This window comes from Lemur catta, chromosome 20 (genome assembly GCF_020740605.2).
Source record: "Lemur catta isolate mLemCat1 chromosome 20, mLemCat1.pri, whole genome shotgun sequence".
NCBI lineage: Eukaryota > Metazoa > Chordata > Mammalia > Primates > Lemuridae > Lemur > Lemur catta.
In genome coordinates, this window is record NC_059147.1 from 22,794,990 (window position 1) to 22,813,160 (window position 18,171).

Sequence of the window (18,171 nt, forward strand, 5' to 3'; positions counted from 1 at the left end):
GCCGGGGGCGGAGCTTGACGGCTCTCCTGTCGCACCCGGCCCGTTCCCACAGTGCTCCGCGGTAGCCGCTATGGAGGCCGGGAGGACAGCTGTGCTCCGAGTGAAGCGGAAGCGCAGTGCGGAGCCTGCCGAGGCTCTTGTGCTCGCTTGTAAACGCCTGCGGAGCGGCGCAGTCGATTCGGCTGCCCAGAAGTTGCCAGAGGATGTGGAGAGAGCGGCGGAGAATAATGTCTTCCAATTGGTGGCCACCGTGCGCTCCCAGGTATTGGGCGAGGATGAAACCGGTGGGGAGGGGGTCTTAGGGTGCAGCGGGGATAAGACTGGATCCCTGACCCCCTCACGAACCCATGCTTACGCCGCCACTCTTCTCTGCCGCCCTCCAGGAAGAGCCAATCCAACCGCTCCTGCGGGCTGCTCTGGACCCATCCCGGGGCAGCCAGCAGCGTATCCGCAGCGATCTCCGTGCGTCTGCTCGGGAGATCCGACAGGAGGGCCGCTACCGGGTGGTCTCCAGTCGCCGATCCTTGGGGTCCACCTCGAGCTGCTTGGAGTCCGAGTACGCGTCGGGGAACCCAGAAGCCGCCGGAGACTCAGGCTTCCAGCTATTCGACCTGGTCCACGAGGAGGGAGAACCAGAGACTGCCGCTGCGGACCCCTGCAAAGTGAGTCCGCACCCAGAGGCGGGTGCTGGGCTTCTCGCGACAGTAATACCAGAGTCTGGCCCTGAGAGCAACACACAGCTTCACCTTAGGGATGGATAATCCATCTAGCTTGACGGCCTCATTCTATAGATTTGGCCTACTGTGTATTAACTGAGAGCCTACGATGTGCCAGTTATTGTTTTTAGATGCTGTGGATGTGGCTGTGAAGACCTAACATTCAGGTAGAGGAGAGAAACAGTAAACAAGTAAATTGAATGTCAGATGGTGATAAGGGCTGTGGGGGGGGGGAGTAGGAAGAATGGTGCCATTTTAGTGAAAGTCTCACTGAGAAAATGACATTTGAGTGAAGACTTGAATAAGGTGGATGGGAGGGCGTTGTGGGTATTGAGAGGACTTCCAGGCAGAGAATCTGCAAGTGCAGAGGCCCTGAAGCCAAGTTTGGTGTTTGTCAGGTTAGTGTGCATCCGGCCCAGTGAGCTGGAGGAAAGTAGTGAGGGATTTAGGGGAAGGATGCCTGCTAGACGCTGTAGGTACTTGTAAGGACATTGCCTTCTATCCTGGTTGAGATTCGGGATCACTGGAGCAAAGCAGAGATAGAGCAAATGAGAAAATTGATCAAAGGGATGTTAAGGGACTAGTTAGTTACCTGAGTAGTATATTAAGTTTGAGGAAGATTTAGGTCTAGAATGCACATCTTCTCATATGTAATCCAGTGCTTTTTCCACTGCATTAACTAAGTTTGTACTCACTTCCCAAAAAAAGTCTACTACATGCAGCAAAGCCACAGAAATAGGAAACTCAACGTAAGGTATGCCCACGCTTGATAAATATTTTTTAAAAACTCAAATTAATCGTTTCTGAAGTTTAAAAAATTAAATGACAATAAAAAATGAATCAGCAAGCAAAAATATTTAATCATGGTGCTAACATAACTGTATAGAACTTTGAGCATGATGTCTGTAGCCACATCATTCCCCAAAACTAATTCCATACTATTCATGAGTTATAAATTTTTAAAAGTAAACCAATGTTCAGTGGAATCACATCAATTACATTGCTCATTCAATTTTACAAGCAAAATTAGTAAACTGATGAAAGATATGAACAGAGATTTTCCCAATAAAGCAATACAGACTCTAAAACACATCTGAAATGTTTGCACAGGGATTTAAAAAAATTGTGAATTTAAGCTTAAAGCATGCTTGGAGGTACTTTACTACTAGACTAGCACAGAAAAGATGGTTGATAGCACTGCTGGCAAGGCTGTGATTTAAAGGGTACACAATTATAGGATTAAGACTGATGCAAGGCTTTTTGGAAAACAGCATGGTTTTACACTTAGGAGTACTAAAAATAGCTTGGGGGCCTATTTTTAAAATATATAAATTTATTGTGTCTTGGATCTAAAGCTATCCAAAAATCTAAAGAAATTTAAAAATCAGTGACAGTATTTCTATGTCACATTTATCCTGGGTTTCCCCTGAATTGACATCATTTCAGTCTTAAACAAATAAAGTACTATTTAATAGGAAATCTAAAAAATGGAAGACGTTCAGTTCCTATTATCTAGTAATTCCACTCACAAGGTTTATCCTAGGAAAATAATTCAGCACAAGCAAACAGCTATGGTATTCATGAAAGCTACTGTTGGTTTACTAAGTAATCATGTCAAGTACTGTGCTAAATATTTGTTATGATTTCTCTTAACTCAGTTAATCCTCACAAAAAACCCTATGAGTTAAGATACTTTTATCCCCATTTTTCATTCTTTTTTTTGTTTTCTTCTTCTTCTTCTTTTTTTTTTTTTTTTAACCGACAGCATTTCCAGAAGCAGATATACCCATTTTTCAAAGGCAGGAAATGGCACATCATTGCAGCACTGTATATGAAGGCTAAAAATTATATCCAAGAAGTTGACATACAACTGTCTGGAGTTAAAATTGATAACCATGAACACTGGCAATATGAGAAAATACTTGTGTGTTTAATAGTGCAAAATGCTTACATGTAATATAATTGAAAATATGCATAATCCTACACATGGACAGACTTAAAAATAATTTTTCTTTTATGAAAATATATGATCATTATAGGAAATTTGAAAAAATATTGCAAAATAAAGGTGGAAAAAAATCGCCCATTTTATCCCCAGCCCAAAGGTAACTGGAGTAAACCTGGTTTATTTACTTCTGAGTATAAAATTCTGTGGCATTTTTCTGTATTGTCAGACTTGTACATATTTTAATGGCTGCATAATTTAATGCCTGGGCTGAGGGTGGGAACTTGTGAGTTGGAGCTAGAACTTTCCTCATAAACAACTTTGAGTTTGCTCAAGAACCTGCACAAAAAGTAACATCTCTAGTTCCTTTCTTGATTTTGGAAAAAGGAAGAATTCCTTTTAGCCTGTAAGTGATAGAATTTGTCTCCCCTTGTCTGCCTTGGCCATGGGACAGTCCCCACTTTCCCGTATGGTGTCCAGTTTGAGTTGTGCGGCCTCTGGTGATGAGCCTGTCGAGGGGCCATCGGCACCATGTCTCCCTGGTCTCCAAACTGACGTGTGCTACCAGGGCCTGGGATAACACAGCCTGTTAGCACTACAGCACATCTTACCTGGGCTAGTTCTATTTTGGGGCATTCCATTTAAAGCTGTTCTTTGCAGCAGAGAGATTATAGGGGACTCTACTCCCAGTTTGTGGTTAAAACCAGGATGTCATAGAGGGCAAGTCAAATGATGGGTGATGGTAGGGGTCCCAGGAATCACCTGTTGGCCTTTATAAGAGGCTGCACAAAATGTAGACCCATTTCAGGGTCAGCTGTAGAGGTGCTGGGGTGGGCCTATTGATCCCCATAGGGAGAATATCATACCAAAGGAATTTGGACAAAAACTACAGAAGCAGGTCTCACTCAGAGCTTGGGGAGCAAGACTGGCTAGCTCTTCTGGCCCTCCCCTCTCCTCAGGTCAGTCTTCCCATTGGCTCTTTTGTATCAGCCAAGCACAAAAGAGTAAGAGCTATTTTGTACATTTCTATCTCAAAAGAACTACACTTTGATTTTATAAAGATTCTTAATTTTTTAATTTCATAGCTAATTAAGAACATACTAGTAATGCATGAGGCAAGAGTCTTGAACATGATAGAGAACTCTAAGGAGGCTTCCTTTACCCAACTGGTAAGTTCCTCTTCTTGGAACATCATGTTTTGAGTCATACATGGATAATCTGTTTTCCTTACAGACATCTGACCCAGATGTGATCCTCTGCAATTCTGTGGAGTTGATCCGTGAGCGGTTAACTATATCTGAGGATGGACCAGGAGTCAGGCACCAGGAGGAACAAAAGCACGACAACTATGTGTATGACATTTACTACTTGGAGATGGCCACTTCAGGGTGGATTGAGAACATCCTTTCTGTGCAGCCCTATAGCCAAGAGTGGGAGCTGGTAAGGGGGCCCATGAGAACGGGGGCATGAGTCATCCTGAGCTCTTTCTCTAGTCACAGTGCTTTGCCTCCCTGAGCTGTAGTCCTGATCAACTTTGTGCTTAGTTCTTGTCTTGCTTAAAAGGAAAAATTTATTCTTAATGCCATTAAGGAACCTGGGTTTAGTGCAGAGAATTTTAGAGAAAAGCCTCTACACTGATAATTTTTGCTTTTAATGAATTCTTTTATAAGGTTTGCAACATAATCTTTATTATTTATACCTATCCACTAAAAAATATGCATAGGGACTTATAATAAGATAAACAAAAAACAGAACCAGAAATTCTTAACATTAATGACAACAAAAGCTATTTCTGAAATTGTATCTTAAAAGAGGATAAAACCTTGGATGAAGAAAGCCTAAGGTCTTTAACCCAGGCAGGATGGCTGACGCCTGTAATCCTATCACTTTGGGAGGCCAAGGTTTGAGGTCAGGAGTTCAAGACCAGCTTGAGCAACATAACAAGACACTGTCTGGACAAAAAGTAGAAAAATTAGCCAGGCTTGCTGGTACATGCCTATAGTCCCAGCTACTCTCAGGAGGCTGAGGAAGAAGGATCACATGAACTGGGAGTTTGAGGTTGCAGTGAGCTATGATCAAATAAGTAAAAAGAAAGCTAAGGTCCTGATACCATTATTCTTAAATTCTAAAATATTAACAAAAAGAGTTGAGGTGGGACCTGTGAGACTCGCACTGGAAGAGAAGCACTGTATCCTGTACCTGCACTGGAACCATAGATTTGCATTCAGGCACCCACCTGTATGGCCCTCCTGCCTTCCTGCTCCTGGGTCTTGGCTCTAGCCTTTGGCTTCACCCATTCCTATAATCCCTCTCCCACCTGGCTGCCCTCCAGGAATTTGAAGATAACTGCCATTACTCATTGAAAGAAAATCCTGTGTTTAGGGGGGAAGTGACTCAGATGGCTGGGAGCCATCATTCCTCTTTACCTTGTGTTCCCTTGTGGTGGAGTCCAGCCTATCCCACCAGGAACATGGTGTCTGGAGCTTGACTCTGGAGAAGGGCTACTATTAATATCTCCCTTATATAGCCTAAGATTACTAGTCTCTTGTGCACCAGGAATCAAACTAGCTCCTAGTCTGCCCTTTTTTCACTTGGTATGCTTACGTGACATCTCCACAAGCTGGTATGCTAAGAGCTTCCCCCAAAGAACATAACCTTAGAAGTTTTGACTCATGTTGTGCTGATGTGTGCAGGTGAATGATGATCAAGAAACAGAGGATGTTTATGACGATGAAGATGACGAGAACAGTGAGAACAACTGGCGCAATGAGTACCCAGAAGAGGAGAGCAGTGATGGAGATGAAGCTTCCAGAGGTGGGTGGCAGCCCTGGATGGGGAGGGACTGGTAGGATCCAAGACTGAGGTGTAAGCATAGTTGACAGGTACATCTTAACTGGCTTTTCCTTTCTGCTATTGAATTGCTATAGCTCATCCACCCAAGTTGAACTGTAGGACACACAAAGACCAGTGTTTCCAACGGGACTTCTGGGTGTGTAATGTCTCTCAGGGGTGGGTTTAAATCCTTAGTTCTGTCACTGCCCAGCTGTGGATCTTGGGCTAATTACTTCACCTCACTGAGCCTCATTTTCTATCCAGAAAATGAGACAATACTACACCTACTTTAGTGGTTGAGGTTCATAAAATATGGAGCTCATTCATTATCTCTTTTCCTGCTCCGATCAAGAAGGTATTGGAGAAAGAGATTCACCAGTAGGAATGGGTCCAGGGTTTTCATGAGTCACCTATCTAACCTCTGAGGAAACCGCTGCATTAACAAATGTTTTCAGAAAGATGCAACACAGACCTGGTACCTCTGGGAAGAGAAAAGAAAGATGCCTAGCAACATAGCTCTTTTGGTGACTATGTCCTTCTAAATGCCAACAAAAAGAATTTCTTGGAGTCTCATAACAGAGGAACAGTTAAACAATGTAATATCCTATTGGGGAGGTGTCAGTAATACCTTGAAATGAGAAAAGTACGAAAATATTTACAATATGACTGCAACTATTGTAACAGAAAAAGAAATCCTGTATTTAGGGGGGAAGTAACAAAATAGTCCAATTTTAAGGGACTTGAGTTAGACAGTAGAAATACAATTGCTTTAAAAAAATGTTCTATAATCTAGATTTTCTTTATTAAGTATTTTGTAACAGGGAACAAGAAAATAAACTTCATGAGAAGGGAAGGGTCTCTTGTGATAGCCTAAAAAATCATACATACATTCTCCAGTTAAGAGACCACTCCTGGTATCTCATTCTAGGCTCTGATGAATATAACAGCCTCAGTGAGGAGGAAAGAGGCAGCAGCAGACATCAGATGTGGAATAAATACCCTTTGGATGTACAGAAGGAGTTTGGCTACGAGAACCCCCATGACTTGGATTCGGACTGATGGTCTTGTGACATCCATGAGCTTCTACCACAGGCCCTGTGACAACAATATTATCTGCTGTGGTAACTTCCTCTTAGGTTTCCTAGCCTAACACGGGGAAGGAAAAAGTCTATCCAACAGTACCATCCCACCACAGTGGAAACTTATGCTAAGGGAGTAAGTCTCTTCTACTAATAGTAGGGCACCCTTGCCTCAATCAAAAGTGACCTACAGTCTGGGGGGCAAAAAAAAAGAATGTAAAAATGAAGGTTCCTTTAGTTTCCTGGCACAGGCATTACTCCTGGCATTCCAGCTGTCCTATGCTGAACTCACAAGGGAAGGAGAGGCTCCTGTTTCATCAGCAATCAGGTTCTGCTTTCCCACACCACTAGGCTGCCTGCCTCCAGTAAAAGCCTGTTCTTTTTAATAGAGGGAATCTAAAAGGACTACAGTGGGTGCCTTATACAGCACAGCAGATAGTAATGGCCATTAGGGCAAGAAGTAGAATCTCTGTGAGCTGTGGGAGATTTCAGGTAACAGTTGTCTCTGCCTCCCTGCTGCTAGACTCTGACATGGTTATAAAGAGTGAAGTCTTTCTTTGGCAGTGGTGCCAATGAACAGAATATGTATGAATGTTGATACATTGTGTTTAGTAAAAACCAGCTTTGACCATGCAAACAAGTGATCCCTTTAAAACTTTTTAAATCTGAATATCTAAGGTGTTTTCCCATTGTACTTACACAAAAAGGGGGAGGGGTGGTGAGACAGAAGTTTCAAAATTGATCACAGACACTAAGGACTCAAGGCAAGTGAGGAAAAAGAAAGCACACTCTGAATGTGGCTTTCCATGGAGAAATGTTTAGTATTCGTAGCACTCACCCAAAACAAACTGTTATCAATAAGACCAATTTTGTTACCAGAACTTGTATCTCCCACGAGCAAACTCTCTGTCCCTATTCCTCCCCAAACCACAGCTGCCTTTGTTCTGACCGGGTTGGTGTTTATTCTTCTAGCATAACATTGTCCACTAGAATTTTCTGTGGTGATGAGTATGTTCTGTGTCTGCACCATGCAGTAGTGCTACTAGCCACATATGGTTGTCAAACACCTGCAATATGATTAGTGCAATTCAGGAACTGAGTCTTTAATTTATATTTCACTTTAATTTAATTAGTTGCGTGTGGCTAGTAGCTGCTGTACTGCACAGGACAGGTCTAGGGAAACAACACACAGAATATTCGATTCAAGGGGTATCCTCTTGCCCTCTGACAGTTTGACTCACTATCCTGTGTGAAAGTGAATTACACAGGGACATGGGTTCTTCCCACCTCTTTTAAGATTTCACAATCATCTCTCCTCCATCCTACCTCCACCCATTCTTTGACTTTATGTCCATTTTATAAGCCTTTACATTAGTTCCTATCTACGTGGAGTTGTTAAACCTACTGAAGTGATTAAATTCTGTGTGCTCAGGCCCTACTCTTGTAGCTAATTAAACCATCAAATCGACTATTAGTTTTTCCATTCTAAGTATCCACAAACTCGGTGTTGTAATTAAGAGGCAGCAATTTCCGTGTCTAATACTAGTCATCTTAGTTTCCTTCTATAGGCATAGAAATGAAGGATTAAAAACCACTCTGTGCCATTATCATGTGCTCACTACTGTTTATGTACTCATTAAAGTTTCGCCAACATTAAAGGGCTGACAACGTCACACACTGTACCCACTTTAGAGGGGATTAGCACACCAGGAGAAGGACTTATGGAGGGAAACAACAAAGAACTGGCAGAAATTAATTCCACCATGAAGCCTGAGTGCTGTAGGGAGTCTCTGGCACTGTGCCCACAGAAGGGTTCCTGGGAGAAGTCTGGATCCAGCACAGAGGGAAAAATGCTTTCATTATCCAAAAATGAGAAAGGGATAACATGGCTTGCTAAGCAAGTACTGGGGTACCTGGAGTGTGAGGCCATTTCTTCCCTTAGGAGCCACTGGGGGGCAGCAAATTCCTGGGATTAGCTGGTTATTGGGTGGAGAAATCTAAAGCCAGAGTCAGGGGTCCTGAAGATAAGCACACGTTGCTTCAAGGATTAGCTCCAGAGGAGCCCTGGGATAGGTGCCAGCTTGGCTCAGATAGGAATCATGTTTTTATAGTTTAGGTAAGTCAGCCTTGCACAAGACTCCCTGTCGTCAGGCAAGAAATTGCTATACAAATCCTCAACCCATGACAGTAGGAACGTCCTCCCATGTTGTCACAGATGCAAGCCCTGAACCCAAGTTAACAGTGATCATGCTCCCTTCAATCTTCTTTATTGAGCAGGTGTATTCAAGGTTACTCCTTTGTCTGCGACTGGGCAAGTTTGGTGGAGAAGAATGGTCAGAAAGGAAGACTGCCTCATAGTTCTTGACTTTACTGTTGACCATTTCCAAAACATAAGGATCAGAGGCCCGTGAGGTGTGCCAAGTCAGCTGGTTCTTCTGGGCCCAGGATGACAGTGGGGGTATCACAAAACAGTTGTACAAGCCAATGCAGCTGCCCTGCCCATGCAGGAAGATCCATTAGGCCAGACCTACTGCTCTGGCCTGACCAGGGTGCCAAAGCCCAGCCTGAGCACCGGAATTGGTTGCTTCCGTTCATGCAGTCTGCTGAGGAGCCAGATTGAGGTTGAAGTGGCTTTTCTCCCAGTCTTCACAGATCTCCACAGGGAGAAAATAGAAGTCCCCACAAGTACCAAGCTCTTCCTGAGACTGAAGCCCACCAGACCTCAGGAGCACAGCGAGGTCGGCAGGAGAAGAGTGCATTATTCCGATGACCCACACCAAGGCAGCTCCAAATGTAAACAAAGCCTTGTGCCAGAGACAGAAGAGGAGGATGCAGCCTGATGTGAGGTTTTCAAAAAAAGACAATGACCTCTTATATAGCACCAGGGTAGGCTTGCTTGGGTCTGCACAGCAGTCCCTCACACTGGCCCTTACAGAGAGAAACAAGTTATTTGATGATTTGGGCCCATGAAATGTTCTCCAAGCCACTGACAGCTGAAAGAATTCAGGCGGTCCACCTGAATTGCAGAGCAGTTTTGGCCCTCTTGAAGTTCATGCCAGAAACCCAGAGATTTACTTTCTATCAACTAGAACAAAGACCCATGGTCTCAATTAAAATAAAGGATTATCCTTCACATTGTTACCAGGCTTCTGACTCAGGAATTTGTTCATTTGCCCTTGCTGGACCTGAGCCAGGGACTTAAAACGTGATCTATATACTAACATATAACAGGTCCATGAGTAGAAAAATCTTTAAAGTTCACTGTTGCAGATAAGACTTAACAGAAGATTGTGCTAAACGAACATAAAATCTGTGATCAGAGTCTGACTTACCACCACATAGGGCAGAGGGACTCGGGTACTTTGAATTTTTAAATAGTCAGCCTGTTGCATCCTGTAGATGAATGAATGAATGCTAATGCTTTCCTAGAATTGGCGTTCTGGATTAAATCATATCACAATAAATAATGGAATACAACTCTCTCCCCATAGAAGGATTTTGAGCCAGAGGAAGAAATGGTAGCATTTCAGGCCTCTAAAGTCAGATGCTTGGACCTGGTCAGATGAAAAATTTCCATAAAGCAGCCCCACTATAGAGACTCCTGGTTCAAACCTCAGATAACAAATTCAGAAGCTACCAGACTTAGCTAGCAACCTAGCACTCCTTCCCCCACAACTTACAAGTAAGAGCTGCACCTACCCACCAGGAGTAAAACAAAATGACCATTCCCCTGTTCCCCAACCTGCCCCCCATCCTCTGAAGTCCCCACTTTGAGGCTGGCCCCAGACCCTGAGTGTCTTCCGGGAGCGTACCAGTGACAGTGAGCATTGCCCTGAGAACCCTTATATGATATGGGTCAACAGGCTCCTTTAATTCAGGAGAGTTGGGCCCATACAGTCTTGTTATCAGGACTTTGGTGGCCGTAGCCACCTGTGGCCAGCTTTCTGGGCTTCAGGGGAAGTCACCTCTGGCCTCTAGTCAGTTTTCCTCTCAACATTTCTCTCTTCAGCTACATCAAGCTCAGTCAGGACACAAAAGCAAAGCTGCTGGGTGACTCTGGTGACAGCAGCTAAATGAAAATAAAGAAGCACAGAATTCAGTGAACACATCTAGCTACAGCCCCCATATGAACACCACAAGTCCCTTGAGAACCCAGAACGCCAGGCTCTGCCCCTCCCAATAAGCCTCACTGTCCTCTGTCCCATGCCCAAACAGAGTGTGATACATGACTCCTCATCTTCCTAGGTAGACTGCACTGTCAGGAGGTAGTGCTTTAACCCCTAAGTAGGACACTAAAGTTAGAAGTAAAGTCATAGCTTCTCAAGAAAGGGAAGTCGTGAGCAGCCCAGTCTCTTGGCCTCCAGCCAATCACGAGTATGGGAGGGAAGTTACTAGCACAAACACACACAGAGCCACTGACTGACGATGGGGCAAAGAGAAACTCACCCAGGACATTCCGAATAAAGACTGGCCTCCGTGACTCTGGCAGGTAAACACCCAGGAAGTAGACAGGGATCCCGGAGAGGGCAATCCCGATGCCAATGAGCGAATTAACGGTGTCACTGAAGAGGGGCACAACCACCAGAAACACGGAGCATATGCAGAACACGATGGGAAAAGTCAGGCTCAGCTGAAAGGGAGGGGGGTGAGACATCAATTAAGGTCGGATGAGGAAACGGCACGGGCAAGAAGACACTTTGAGATGGCCTCCCCCTCCCAGTCTGCCTAGAGCTGCTGACCTTGAGAGGCCGGGGCCGCTCGGGCTCCTTCCAGCGAAGGTAGAGCTGTCCAGCGACAGACAGGCCCACGAAGAACCAGTAGCTGAAGCTGAAGTAGTTGATGAGCAGGAAAACATCCTCCACGATGAGGTAGATGAGTGTCATGGTGCACTGTAGGGGGAGGGATGGGGAGGGATGGGGAGGAGGAGGGACCATCATAACCACCAGCCCACCCCAGGAGACTCCACCATCCAGCAGTCAGTGCCGGACCGGATGTGGCTTCACTAGAGTACCTCCAGATCTTTTCAGTGACCCCTTGGCATCAGACAGGTCCATTCTCTACATGAACCTTCAAAAGGCAGCATCTCTCCCTCTTCTGTTGGAGCCCTTCCTCCACTGAACGCCTCCATTCTTACAAGCACTTCAGTAACAAGCCAGACTGCTTTCCCCTTCTCACTGGCAGACAGTGAGGCCTTCCACACTTCAATGCACCAACCTCAACACGGAACACCTGGGTCCCAATTACCTGGCAAGCAAATGGGGGAAATGCCTCCAGAACAATCTCATTGTGCTGGGGCCTTAGAAATGCAAATTATCAAAATGGATCAAAATAGGGTTATGATAGAATTTGCCCTCTGAAACAAAAGATTCCTAGAGGACAGGGGTCAGGGACTACAGTCCGAGAACAAGGTCAGATTTGCTTAAACTTCAAGAATGTAGAATTCCCCCTACCTATCTTTTCACCCTGAATTACCCACAAAGGGTTTAAAACACCCCATTCTGTGGAGACAAGGGAGGACCCTGGATTAAGAGGAGAAAAGTAGGATAAAAGGTAACTGATTTATAAACAAGAGGTCAGATTCTCTCCTAAATTTATTTATTTTTCCCCTCCTAAATTTATAAATGCAATGTCCCAATCAAAAATAATGAGAGGATTTTTCTATCATTTTGACAAAATGATACCAGACTTCATCAAGACAAATGTGAGAATTGCCAGGAAAATTCAGAGGGGAATAAAATTAAATTCCCTCCTTAGTTTTCAGATATGCAGAATAAAGCTAAACTAATGAGGCTTGCTGCTGATGGAGAAGACTAGTTGAGATAATGATACATCCAAAGGGCATACCATTGTCCTTGGTACATATTAAACACCCTAAAAATTACCTATTATTTCTTTCATATGGTAAAAGTTAGAAAACTGGAAAAATGGATTGTTCAATAAATGATACCGGTATCGCTGGCTAGCCATTTGAGAAAAAATTAAGTGAATCCCCACCTTACTCAATATGTGGAAATATAAATAGCAGAAGAATCCAAAATTGAAACTTAAATAATAAAACCATAAAAGAACTAGATGATAACAAAAAATGAACTGTTTTTCAAATCTTGAAGTAAGGCCTTTCTCAAGGTTCCTATGACATTTATGTAACAACTTAGCGCAAATTAGGAGCACTGCACGGATCCACCCAAGCCCCACCCTCCCCCCGCAGGACTTACATTGAATAATAAAGCAGGGATAGGTGTAAAACGCTCAATGTGGATCATGGACAGAAGGTCTGGGAGGTGGCCCTCACGGGAGCCCACGAAGAACAACCTGGAAGGATAAGAAAGGATGAGCAGGATATTTTTGCTCAGCCATACACCCACACTCCACATTCAAACTAGGCTCAGAGACCCAGAAAAAAAGCAAAGGACACTTTCTCAGGAGCATCCCACATCCTCAACCTACCCACAGATCTTTCCACTCTCTTCAAGGATGGGCACCTCACCACTCCCAGGAATGCCCCATCCACCCCACCCCGCCCCACAGTTATCCATTGACAATCTCAGGCCCCCAGCCATGGAACCCACTATCACTCACAGATACCTCACTAATATCCAACACATGCCTCACCCTGCATCACCCACTGGTACCCCACTCCACACCACCACGGGTACCCCTCCTCTGTCATCCCACAAATTCATAGCTAACACAATGGCTTTGTAAAGAAGACCAGCCAGATTTCTGTTTGTGCCCTCCATATATCTTCGCTGAGCTGATGTATCATAGGCCAGGGTAAGCCTGGGGGTCAAAAAGACAACCTAGGCTTCCTCTCTGTAACTAAAGAGCTCTGCTGACTGGGAGAAAGACTGGTAGGGAAATGAAACACCACACAGGGTAGGCGGCAGCAGCATCATGGAGTACACAGGACTCACTAAGCTTGAGGACAGGGTGGAGGAGCGAAAAGCTTTGCAAGAGATGACCATAGCTGGGCTGTGAAGAGCTGGAGTGTGCCAGAAGCAAGTGAGTAGGTGGGGAACGAGCATGTGCAAAGGCAAGAGGCTTGGAGGCATGAAAGAGTATGGCCTCTTTGGAGGCTGATGCTACAGTATCTCTTGTCCCAGAATAAGAGTGTGAGAACAGGGTGTTGAGAAGAACCTGCATACAAGGCCATGCTGTGAAGTCTGAACAAATACTGGGAGCCATCTGTAACTTTGAATGAGTGTGGGCATCCCAGCAGAAGAGAGAACAAGACAAATATGACAACCTCAATCATGCCAAATTTGGTGCTCATGTGTGTACACATGTGTTTGTATACATGTACATGTCTGAGCTAGGGGAAAGGGCGGACACCAAGAGAAAAATCAAGAGGCCAAGCAGGGAAGACCGACGGACCACAACAGCACAACTGGAGACAAATCACATGTGGGGTGCATAGGAGGTCTGAGATACTTGGGTGCCCATCCAGGTGGAGCCACAGGGGTTCATACCATCACCTGGAAAGTTGTCTAGAGCAAGATGTCATAATTGGCTCATAAGGTTAATAATTTGTACTAGGTAGAAGAGAAATATGGTAGAGAGGATGCCAGAAGGGGAAAGAAGGCGAAGATGTCTAGTACAAAATCAAGGGTAGCTGCATGGGTAGTAAAGAAAATGTGAAGACGGTAACACAGGCAGAAACAATTGTGTTCTATCTTGACGTCTCTGCAGGCCCCTTTATGTGTTGGTATAGATTCTTTCTCTCCAAGTCCTCCCTCTGGACCCACCCTGTCAATGCCACAAGACATCTGAGTAAAGTAGGAGGGCGACTACATGCTAAGTATTTATTTTGGGACAACTGGCAGAGCCAATTGAGAAGTCTTGGAGCATCAATAAGGGTGGGGCTATTGGAAACACCATCTTGGGTGGGGCAGCCTGTAAAGAACGTCAGGTACAACCTTGGCCGCACCAGGCTCAGGTGAGAGTACATGATGCTGTATTCTTTTTATCTTTTTTTTTTTTTTTTTTGAGACAGAGTCTCACTTTATTGCCCGGGCTAGAGTGAGTGCCGTGGCGTCAGCCTAGCTCACAGCAACCTCACACTCCTGGGCTTAAGCGATCCTACTGCCTCAGCCTCCCGAGTAGCTGAGACTACAGACATGCGCCACCATGCCCGGCTAATTTTTATGTATATATATTTTTAGTTGGCCAGATAATTTCTTTCTATTTTTAGTAGAGACGGGGTCTTGCTCTTGCTCAGGCTGGTCTCAAACTCCTGAGCTCAAACGATCCGCCCGCCTCGGCCTCCCAGAGTGCTAGGATTACAGGCGTGAGCCACCGCGCCCGGCCATTATGCTGTATTCTTTTACAAGGCCTTGATCTCTCTATTTCTCTGGTTGCCCCAGGGAGGCCCCAAGAACATGGACTGGTGTGTGAAAACCAGTAAGAAGAATGAATGGGACAAACTATTTCTTTTATTGATTCATCTTTCTATGTGTTCAAGTGGTAAATATTTACTGAAGGGCTATTATACTCCTGGCCCTAAGGATAACAATATTTATAGGGTGAGAAGAAATCAGGAAAGAAGCCTTCTTCTCAAGTATCAAGTGACACAGAAGCCATGAGAATAGTTTCAGAATTAGAAGGTGGTCAGCCTCACTCCCTTCAGAGGTCCAGTAGGGTAAGGACTAAAAGCAGGCTAAGAAAGACATACCTTAATAAGAATATTTTTCACGTAATAGAAACCAAACTATAGTGGGTGGAAAAATGAATGAAAGGTGAAAAGCAGACTACTCTCTCAAGAAGTGCATCCAGTATGGACAAGACGGAGTGGGAAAAGCTGTTCTGTGAGTTCTTTAAGTGCAGATGAGAGAAGCGTGGGGAGAGCTGGCCCCATGTGAACATCTACCAAAGACAAGGACCAACTGATGATGCAGAGTGCAGAGGAAGAGAGAAAGTGCTGGACCCCTGAGACCAGGTAGAAGAGTCAACCAGAAAAGGCAGACCTGCTTCTTCCTCTGCAACAGCAGGAAGAACAATTGCTTTTATAGTTAAGTCTCTGTACAGAGAGGAGAGCAGACTACCTGATGGCCTCAGCATTTTCTAGGAAGTCAGGGGCAGTCATCCTGGACATGGCACCAGTACCTGGTACACAGCAAGTTCCCAGTTACCATTCACTGAAGGAATGAATCCTAGGGCTGCAGCATAACCCACGAGGAGTCTAGAACCTGGTCTGTGCCAGGGTCACTACTCCAAGCTATTGCCTTCCTCCCCTACACCCTTTATCAATCTGTCCTCATTTTAGACAGAAGCATGAGCTACCGGCACACACATCTGCAGAAAAGCAAGCACACGTGTGTACACACACATACACACACACACACACATATATACACCCTGTATGCCCATGAGAGGAAGATGGGGAAAAAAGGAGCTCTTATACCTAAAGCCCCAGACAATTCAACACTGCAGTCCATGATCAGTGATACAGAGGTACAGTACCTTGATGAAGCAAAGATAGATGCATTGAGGCCCCCAAAGCAGGACAGGGCAACAGCGATGGGGATGGTCCAGCTGAATATGCCAAATGTCTGGTCAGCAAACGTCTAGGGGCAGAGCACAGAAGGGGAACTCAACAGAGGACAGGGTTTCCTCCTGCATCTATGATCTCAGGACAAATGCAGTCACTGCTGAGTGGCCCACCCTCTGGCTTAGACACATGACCTCATCCTACAGAGCTGAAGGGACCACAGAAAGAGGGACTGGGCCATTCAGGAGGGCTAAGTATCATGAGATGATAAGCAAATAGGGAACAACAGACTCACCACAGCCACGGCATCACTGTTAAGGACATCTGAAATGCTCAGCACTGTGTAATAGGCCACGTTGGTCAGGATGTAGATGAGCGTCACAATTGGCATAGAAATCCCAATGGCCAAGGGCAAATTTCTGTCAGGACAAGTGAGACAGGACCACCTAGAACCAACCTCTCCTTGGGATCAAAGTTCATCAAGTCTCCTCTGGAATTTAACAGTTCACTGGCCTCCAGGTCTTTCAGGCAGACTCATCTTGCCCTGTGGCTTAGGGTGGGCAAGCATCCCACGCCCTGGGCTACTTCTACTGAGAGAGAGAGACCTTTCTCTGTAAAGATAGGTCATGAACAATATTGGATCCTTGCCACAGTAGAGCCAATTGTCCCACAGGGTTTCATAATCCTCCTCCATCTCAGGACAAGGAACTCTATCCTCTGGGGACTAGAGGCCAGACTGGGAACCCAGCTGGCCAGAATAAGCTCTGGCTCTGCAGGCTGCAGTCTCAGCATCAGGGTGTAAGGTCCTAACACCTTCACCCCAGCTGGGTCCCACTGAAGGACCTCTTCTCCAAGAAGGACTCTGGGGACCTTGCGGTGTGAACATGTGGGCCAGGACCCAAAGGCTTCCCCACCTTCACTCACTCACTCCGTCCTAGCACTCAGCCCCTCCTACCTGGAGAAGGGGGAGTAGGAGAAGGGAGTATGAGAGGCAGAGGGAGAAGGAGAGGGGAGAGGGCAAGCATGCCCACTATCAGCAGGAGTTCCAGCCAAGCTGGGGAGTGAGAGTGTGATCCCGCCTTTACCTTTCTGGGTTTTTGATTTCTTCTGTTACAAAATTAAGGGTGTCCCAACCTGAGTAAGAGAAGAGGGCAGAGTAGAGGGCAAGAGAGAGGTTTCCCACGTCCCAGGAGGAACCCTCAAAGGCGTCCTCAAAGTGCTCAGAGTGTCCTGTGGAGGCAAAGGCAGGTGAGGGGTTCAGGGAAAAGTGACAGGTCAGAGGAGAAGGGAGGAGGACAGATGGAAGGTATAAGGAGAAGAGGAAGATGGGGAGGGATAGTAACAAAGAGGAAGGGAAGATGAAAACAAGGAGAAAGGGGGAGGAAGACAGGGAGGGACAAGAAAAGAAAGAAAAAACAAGAGGGCAGGGGGAAGAAAAAAACATAATTTAACACCAAAAGATCAACAACTACTAGCTCCCTGTACTTTACCACCCCACCCACTCCCTTAGGAAAGTTCATACCCTTTTAGTAAAACTAGGCAATCTCAGAAAAACAAAGGCAGTTCTGATTGCCCTCTGATGTGACAACACTTTTTCCAAAACCCTCAAGAATTTCCATTTCCTCCAAGTGACCTCACAGCAGGCCACAGCTCTTCTTCCTATTTTTATAAAGAACCCAGTCAAACATAAAGCAGTTATTTTTCACTGATAATTAGAACTTCTGTGGAAGCACCTTTGTTGGCCCAGACCACTGCACAATTTGGTTCAATGGGTTTATCAGTCTCATGGCGAGAACACTGCTACTCTGCTTGCAGTGGCTACGGTTTCAGGGGGCAGGAAATCACTGAGGTCTTCTTAGCTTTCCATGTGCCTGGGCTAGGTCTGACCCATCTCTAGGCTTCAGGGACCCAGCCAAGGCCCAGGCACCTGTCATTCTCCTTGGAGGTCTCTGGAGACTACAGACCTGAAAGCCCAGGATTAGCACTCAGCTTCCCAGGACAGAGATCTTCTGGACACACTGGGGTTTTTAACAAGATCCAGACTTCTAAGGCAACCTGTTATCATGCCCTGGACAAAACCTAGACCCAGCTATCAATGTGGCAAAAAGGGCT

The 18,171-nt window shown here is 45.4% G+C and overlaps 2 protein-coding genes across 4 annotated transcripts in view; one reads left to right on the forward strand and one right to left on the reverse strand.

Moving 5' to 3' along the window:
* The first annotated feature begins 38 nt into the window (after positions 1-38).
* On the forward strand, positions 39-9,713 carry SLC7A6OS (solute carrier family 7 member 6 opposite strand). Its single transcript, XM_045533421.1, has 5 exons — positions 39-262; positions 384-662; positions 3,895-4,101; positions 5,355-5,475; positions 6,422-9,713. The coding sequence occupies exons 1-5, from the start codon at positions 71-73 to the stop codon at positions 6,550-6,552; spliced, it is 930 nt and encodes a 309-aa protein (XP_045389377.1). The 5' UTR covers positions 39-70; the 3' UTR covers positions 6,553-9,713.
* Positions 6,274-18,171, reverse strand: part of SLC7A6 (solute carrier family 7 member 6) — a 33,580-nt gene continuing 21,682 nt past the window's right edge. For all 3 annotated transcript variants that reach the window (XM_045533417.1, XM_045533419.1, XM_045533418.1), the window contains 7 exons: positions 17,145-17,289; positions 16,355-16,478; positions 16,032-16,135; positions 12,788-12,884; positions 11,312-11,461; positions 11,019-11,202; positions 6,274-10,641 (listed from right to left, as the gene is read on the reverse strand). In XM_045533417.1, the coding sequence (XP_045389373.1) occupies positions 10,547-10,641; positions 11,019-11,202; positions 11,312-11,461; positions 12,788-12,884; positions 16,032-16,135; positions 16,355-16,478; positions 17,145-17,289 (899 nt within the window). In that variant the 3' untranslated portion in view covers positions 6,274-10,546. The remainder of the gene's footprint in view (positions 10,642-11,018; positions 11,203-11,311; positions 11,462-12,787; positions 12,885-16,031; positions 16,136-16,354; positions 16,479-17,144; positions 17,290-18,171) is intronic.